Source organism: Mastomys coucha, unplaced genomic scaffold, assembly GCF_008632895.1.
Source record: "Mastomys coucha isolate ucsf_1 unplaced genomic scaffold, UCSF_Mcou_1 pScaffold21, whole genome shotgun sequence".
Taxonomy (NCBI): domain Eukaryota; kingdom Metazoa; phylum Chordata; class Mammalia; order Rodentia; family Muridae; genus Mastomys; species Mastomys coucha.
The window spans coordinates 90,226,759-90,233,929 of NW_022196904.1; the positions used below are offsets into that span (position 1 = coordinate 90,226,759).

General features: G+C 41.1%; 1 protein-coding gene across 2 annotated transcripts in view; it reads left to right on the plus strand.

The window, feature by feature from the left end:
• Fchsd2 (FCH and double SH3 domains 2) overlaps positions 1–6,362 on the plus strand; it is a 184,679-nt gene extending 178,317 nt beyond the window's left edge. The window contains exon 21 of one of the 2 annotated variants that reach the window (XM_031387572.1): positions 4,391–6,362. In XM_031387572.1, the coding sequence (XP_031243432.1) occupies positions 4,391–4,474 (84 nt within the window). In that variant the 3' untranslated portion in view covers positions 4,475–6,362. The remainder of the gene's footprint in view (positions 1–4,390) is intronic. The other variant, XM_031387573.1, reaches the window with a different exon arrangement.
• The last annotated feature ends 809 nt before the right edge of the window (positions 6,363–7,171 follow it).

Below are 7,171 nucleotides of genomic sequence, written 5' to 3' on the forward strand. Positions count from 1 at the left end.
CTCTGGAAATCAGTTTGGCGGTTCCTCCGGAAATTGGACATAGTACTACCGGAGGACCCGGCTATATCTCCAAGACTTTTAACATGAAGTGGTGTTGGATTTTATCAAAGCCTTTTTCAGCATCTAATAAGATGATCCCATGATTTTTTCTTTCAGTTTGTTTATATGGTGGATTATATTGATGGGTTTTTGTATATTGAATCACCCCTGCATCCCTGGGATGAAGCCTACTTGATCATGATGGATGTTCTTTTTTTTTTTTTTAAAGATTTATTTATTATTATACATAAGTACACAGTAGCTATCTTCAGACACACCAGAAGAGGGCATCAGATCTCATTACAGGTGGTTGTGAGCCACCATGTGGTTGCTGGAATTTGAACTCAGGACCTTCAGAAGAGCAGTCGGTGCTCTTACCCACTGAGCCATCTTGCAAGCCCCAGGATGAGGTTCTTAATGTGTTCTTGGATTTGATTTGCAAGTATTTTATTAGGTATTGTTGCATCAATGTTCATAAGAGAAATTGGTATGAAGCTCTGTCTTTGTTGAGTCTTTGTGTGGCTTAAGTATTACAGTGACTGTGGCCTCAGAATTATTTTGGCACTGTTCCTTCTATTTCTATTTGGTGGAATAGTTTGAGAACTATTGGTATTAGCTCTTCTTTGAAAGTCTGGTAGAATTCTGCACTAAAACCTGGGCTTTGTTTGTTTGTTAGACTTTTAATGACTACTGCTCTTCCTTTAGGGGTTATAGAACTGTTTAAATAGTTTACCTGATCTTGATTTAACTTTAGTAAGTGGTATCTGTATAGAAAATAATCCATTTCTTTTAGATTTTCCAGTGTCGTGGAGTATAGCTTTTGAAATAGGAACTAATGATTCTTTAGATTTCCTCAATTGTCTGTTGTTATGTCTCCCTTTTCATTTCTGATTTTTGTCAATTTGGATACTATCTCTCTGCCTTTTAGTTGATTTGGCTAAGGCTTTGTCTATCTTGTTAAGTTTCTCAAAGAACCAGCTCTTGGTTTCATTGATTCTTTGTATTGTTTTCTTTGTGTCTAATTGATATCAGCCCTGATTTTTGATTGTTTGATGCAGTCAGTTCTTCTTGGGTGTGTTTAATTACTTCCTTTTTTTTTCTTTTTTCAGATGTAATTTTAAATTGTTGGTATGAGATCTCTCTAATTTCCTTATGGAGGCACTTAGTGCTATGAACTCTTAGCACTGCTTTTATTGTGTCCATTAAGTTTAAATATGTTGTGCCTTGCTGGGAGGTGGTGGTGCACGCCTTTAATCCCAGCACTTGGGAGACAGAGGCAGGCGGACTTCTAAGTTCAAGGCCAGCCTGGTCTATAGAGTGAGTTCCAGGACAGCCAGGGCTATATAGAGAAACCCTGCCTCGAAAAAAAAAAAAAAAAACAAAAAGAAAAAGAAAAAATGTTGTGCCTTGATTTTCATTGAATTCTAGAAAGTCTTTAATTTCTCCCTTTATTTCTTCTCAGAAATCATTTTCTTTTCTTTCACTTTATTTCTTCTCAGAAAACAGAAGATCATTGAGTAGAGAGTTGTTCGGTTTCCATGAGTTTGTAGGCTTTCTGTTGTTTGTTATTGTTTAAGTCCAGCTTTAATCCGTGGTGATCCGATAAGATACAAGGTGTTATTTCTTACATCTATTAAGGCTTGCTTTGTGACTTACTATATGGTCAATTTTGGAGAAGGTTCCACGAGGTGCTGAGAAGAACATATATTCTTTTGTGTTTGGGTGAAAGGCTTTGTAGATATCCGTTAAGTCCATTTGATTCATAACATGAGTTAGTTTCATTATTTCTGTTTAGTTTTTGTCTGGATGACCTGTTGATTGGTGGGAGTGAGGTATTGAAGTCCCCCACTATTATTATGTGGGGTTTGGTGTACAAATTAAGTTTTAGCAATTTTTTTTTATAAATGTGGGTGCCCTTGCATTTGGGGCATTGATGTTCAGAATTGAGACATCATCTTGGTGAATTTTTCCTTTGAATATGAAGTTTCCTTCCCTATCTCTTTTGCTTAATTTTGGATATAAGTCTGTTTCATTAGATATTAAAATGGCTACTCAAACTTGCTTTTTGGTTCTGTTTGCTTGGAAAACTAAAAAATCACTTTTCTTAAAAGAAAGGAGTGTTATAAAATAACTCATTCAGTCTATATTGGAACTTTCCTCACTGAGCCAAGGTAAGATCAGAGAGGGTAGCACAATTGTGAAATGAAGCAATTTCTTAGCAGATATTTATTAAAAATCCATTTTTTTTAGCCACACAGTGGTGGCACTAACCTTTAATTCCAGTAGTTGCAGCAGATAGATATCTGAGTTCAAGACTACCCTGGTCTATAAAGCCAGGGAAGCCAGGGCTACACAGAGAAACTGCCTTGAACCCCCTAATCTCTCCCCTCCCACCAAAATGAGAACACATTTTCCTGGGGCTGACAAGATGGCACAGCAGTTAAGAGCACTGGCTATTCTTTCAGAGGATCTAGGTTTGATTCCCAGCACCCCTATGACAGCTCCTAGCTATCTGTAACTCCAGTTCCAGGAATCTACCACCCTCTTCTGGCCTTCAAGGACACTACATGCACATGGTGTACAGACACGCACGTTTGCAGACAAAACACTCATATATATTAATTACAGTAGTTTTTTTAAAGAGTCTGTTTTTCTGTGTTTGCATCTTTGAAGGACTTTGAAATGACCTCAGAGAACTTGTATTCTGAAGGGTGTATGCTGACACGAGTGATCTCTGCACTTAGCAGTTTGTTACCCCGCACTCTGCTCCTACTCCCTTTCATCTACCACTACGCTCCCAGGCCATAGCCTGAAAACTGGTAATCTGGAAGATATGAGGCAGTTTTATTTTATTCAGATGTGATTCCTTGATCCCCTGGCTTCGTTCATTCGCTGATGTGCATGGAGAACCCTGTTGGAGTTATGGGTCTCCATGATTATGAGGAGGCATTCTAAGGTGAAGAGCAGGATAGCACTTTGGCTGCTTTTACATTTTTTTAAAACCTTACTACTGGCTGGGCATAGTGGCACATGCCTGTAATTCTCAACACTTGGGGAGCTGAGGCAGAAGAAAAGTGAGTCCAAAACCAGCCTGGGCTATAATAATAATAAGACCTTGTCTCAAAAAGAAAAAAAAAAAACTTCTCTGGCAGCTTAATAAGAGAGTGTGGAAGGAAGCAGAACAGGTGCAGGGAGCCATGAGGACTGCATTGTTCTGTCTCAGCTGCATCAGTTGAAGCCATGGAACTCACTCTTCCCATGGGATCTCCTCTACTCCCATGACCAGAAAAGCCATTCCCATACCAATAGCTCCCACATTCATGTCTCTCATAAGCTTCAGGTTTGTGGGATCACACCTCAGATTTCCCAAACCTGCAAACTCAGCAAAATGGAGTTAAATCTCTTCCCTTCTGGACTTGTTCCCTCTCCATCTTGCCTGTGGGGGTGAGTGGAAGCCACTCCCTCCTCCTTGTCCTGGAGTCATTCCTGTTGCCTTACTGGTCCCAGCCTCCTACCCCTAAACCCAAGGACAGTGACAGATCCTGCTGGGTTTACTCTCAAAGCCTTCCACTACTCTGCACTATTCAGGTGACCAGAGTATCTGCTAAGTCATCTTACACAGAACTCTAGTTCACCTTCTGTCTCTTCCTACACTGCTAAGTCATGTTTTCCCACCCAGCTCTAATACAACCAACCAAAATCTCTGCCCAGAGAATAAAATTTCTTGTTTCTTCTCTTTCTCCTTTAATTTCTTTTTTCAGTGCTGGGAATTCAATCCAGAACCTTAAGCCTGCAAGCACTCTCTCACTGGGTTACATTTCCAGTCCCATATTTTTTTGTTTGGTTTGGTTTTTGAGACAAAACCTCATTGTGTAGCCCAGGCTGGCCTTCATCTCTCTGCAGTTCTCCTGCCTCTGCTTCCTGCATGCTGGGATTACAAGTATGTGCCACCTTGCCTGACAATCCAAGTTTCTTACTATAACTTAATAAGGCCCTTCACTACTTGCCCCAGCCCACCTCTCCAGCCTTGTTCCCTGTGGCTCTCCTTGGAGACATGATAGAGCAGTTCCAGTCCCTATACTGTGTCTTCTTTTTGCCATTCCCATCTTTACTTTGGAGAAGTGTTTTAGGACAACAGCAACTTGCATGCCTTGGTACTTCCAGCATAACAAGCAATCTGACCTGACATTTCATGCAGACTAGGGCCTGCTGTTCCAGGCAAGGAATACACGGAAAGCTGAGAGCATTTCTAGGCCCTCAGGTGTCAGTGTATGTCAAGAGGAACATTGGAGCTTTCCACGTGCTAGCCTGAGGCAAGAGGCTGATAACCCTGTAACTGTCTCTTGCTCAGGTTCGGGCAGCACCCCCACCACCCACACAGAACCACCGACGGACAGCTGAGAAGGTGGAGGATGTGGAGATCACACTGGTGTGACAGTGGATTTACCTTCCGTTACTGCTACAATCAAGGCCGGGCTTGGAGTTTGGCCAGTCTGTTTTTAGGCACCTTTGCATGATGATGACTCTTGAACGGAGCAAAACCAAGGAGGATTCGATGGGATTGGTTGGCCTGATTGTGCCTTTTTTGTTGTCATTTTCTATGTCATCTCTCCTACCATAGCACAAATCATAGCAGGTCCTAGAAGCAGAGGGGAGCAGCTCTCACGCCTTATGGTGGCCCATTTTTATATGAGACTCAAGGCCAGGCCTAGATCCAGGGCACAGACCCAGAATTACCAATTGTGTGAACTCGTACAGTATATTACTGTGGCCACACAAGGCTGTGGCAAAGATCTCATCTTTCCTCAAGTGGATTTTGCTTTTCTGATTGTTATTCAAATCAAGTTGACTGTGTAAGGAAACAAGAGGGATCCAGGAGAGGCTGGCTCCTCCCCAGGTTCATTCCCATACTGAAAATGCAACCTTATTGGGAAGAAAGTGGACTGCCTGAGCTTAGCGCCAATTGCATTAATGCACATCTCTTCCTCAACTAACAGATTTAAAGTAACAGTGTCTTTTGTATTAATATTTATGCCATTCATTTAGTATTAGTGGGCTAACCTGGAGGGGCTGAAGCCACATCTTTCCCATCACATAGACTAGAAGGGAGGCTAAGGAAGAAGCAGAAATGGAGCTTCCACATCTGAAATGAGCCACTTTAATGTTCCTTTTGTCTTTGGGTATTTTTCTTCATGGTTTTTACAGTGTATACCCTTCTGATCAGTATCCTTTGAATCCAAGTGTCTGGCTGCATTGAGGACAAAGGCCTATACTGCTCAGCTTCTCTACTGGGGAGGCCCTTATATTATTTTTATTCCCAAGCCAGAGTACTGGCCTAGACATCTGGGTTGTGATTGGTGCAGACCAGCTGTTGCCTTCTGAAAGTACAGCTTCAGGTCCTGCTGCCCTGACATTTGTTCAGGGTGAAGAATCTATGGGCCCTGGAGGAAACCTGCTTTCTGTGGAAAAGATAAAGGACTGCACACATGCCCAGGTGAAAACAAGGAGGCTAGCACCTCCTGCAGGTCATGAAAAAGCTCATGGTGCTCCCCTTGGCTTCAGCCTAAAAGGGCAAGCACTCTGTGGACTGTAGATCTTGACCTAGGGAACAAAGCAATGCTTGCCAATCCTTTTACCTTGACTGGGAAAAGAAATTCACAGATTTAAAAGTTGTATAATGCTTTGAAATTTCTATCCCTTCTGAGAATCTCTTAAAAACTTGAAATGGTCACATGTCCCCGTGGGATTTTTGACTGATATCGGAGCTGAAGGGATTTTCAGTCATTTGATCACTTTAGCAATGATACTCTGATGAATCTTCTCCATGAATTTGGATTTTTTTGTTTTTACATTTATCTGTTGATCTATTTGAGGTCTTTTTATGTTTATCAAACTTATTCTTAAGTTTAAAAAATTAAAAGGGTATTTTAAGATTTTCAAATTTGCTGATCTTCAAAGTGCTTATAATAGAGCAGTTCCTGCCACCCAGTCTTGTATTCTGTTTAGCTAACCAAATTGTCCTTGGATTTGAGTTTCCCATAACCTCAGAGTTATTTGAACTCTTTTGTTATATTTTAAAATATTTTTTGGAAGAGCTGCTAATTTTATTTTAAGAAACAAAGTTGTAAAAATATGCCTCCTTTTTTTTAAAAAAAAAAAAAAAAGTAACCCTTCTCTCCAGGCCGAAAAACCCCGGCATCACCATGCACAGATCAGTGCTCAGAGGGAGCCTCTGTGTAGATGCGCTTTCTTTACAGTGGCTGTAAAAAGTTTGTATTTATTATGTATAAAATGTTGAATAATAAAAAATGAAATTAAATTTTCCAAGTGTCCTGATAAGAGTTGATTAGGCAGGCTTTGAGACGGGATGCTCCTTGTGGGCCACCTTTAAACCACTTATGTGCCTAGAGCAGGAAATGAGTCCACCCAGGCAATGAAGATCCTGGTACTGTTCTTCTCCGGCAAGAGGGAAGACAGGTCATGACCATAAAACGAGGCATGTTCTGACCTAGTTACAAGCGGAGTCTCTCTAGCTTCCAAACAACTACAAATCAAGGAAGAACCCATAGGTGTTCCTCTATGGGTGCTGGGGTTTTAACTCAGGTGGCCAAGCTTGTGCAATAAAAACTTTTACTCACTGAGCCACGGGTGTGGGGAACTCACAGCTCCAGCACTTACCTGGAGCAGGGTTAATACCTTTCCAGGCATTTTCCTGGGCATGTGTTGTTTATTCTGCTTATTTTTTTTTTTTAGATTCATTTTTTTTTATTTATTTGAGTACATCGCAGCTGTCTTCAGACACACACTAGAAGATTGCATCAGATCCCATTACAGATGGTTGTGAGCCACCATGTGGGTACTGGGATTTGAACTCTGGACCTCTGGAAGAACAGTCAGTGCTCTTAACTGCTGAGCGGTCTCTCCAGCCCCCTTATTCTGCTTATTTAGAGCAGTGTTAGATAATACTCTGGAGTTTAAGTCATCTTTTTATTTACTTTTTATCTTTGTTTTTGTCATTGTCTTTTTGATTATGCATATGATATGTGAGTGCAAACGTGTGTGTGTATGTGTGTGCCACAGCACATATTTGGGGATCAGGACAAATTTTAAGATGTCTCTCTCTGCACTTTGC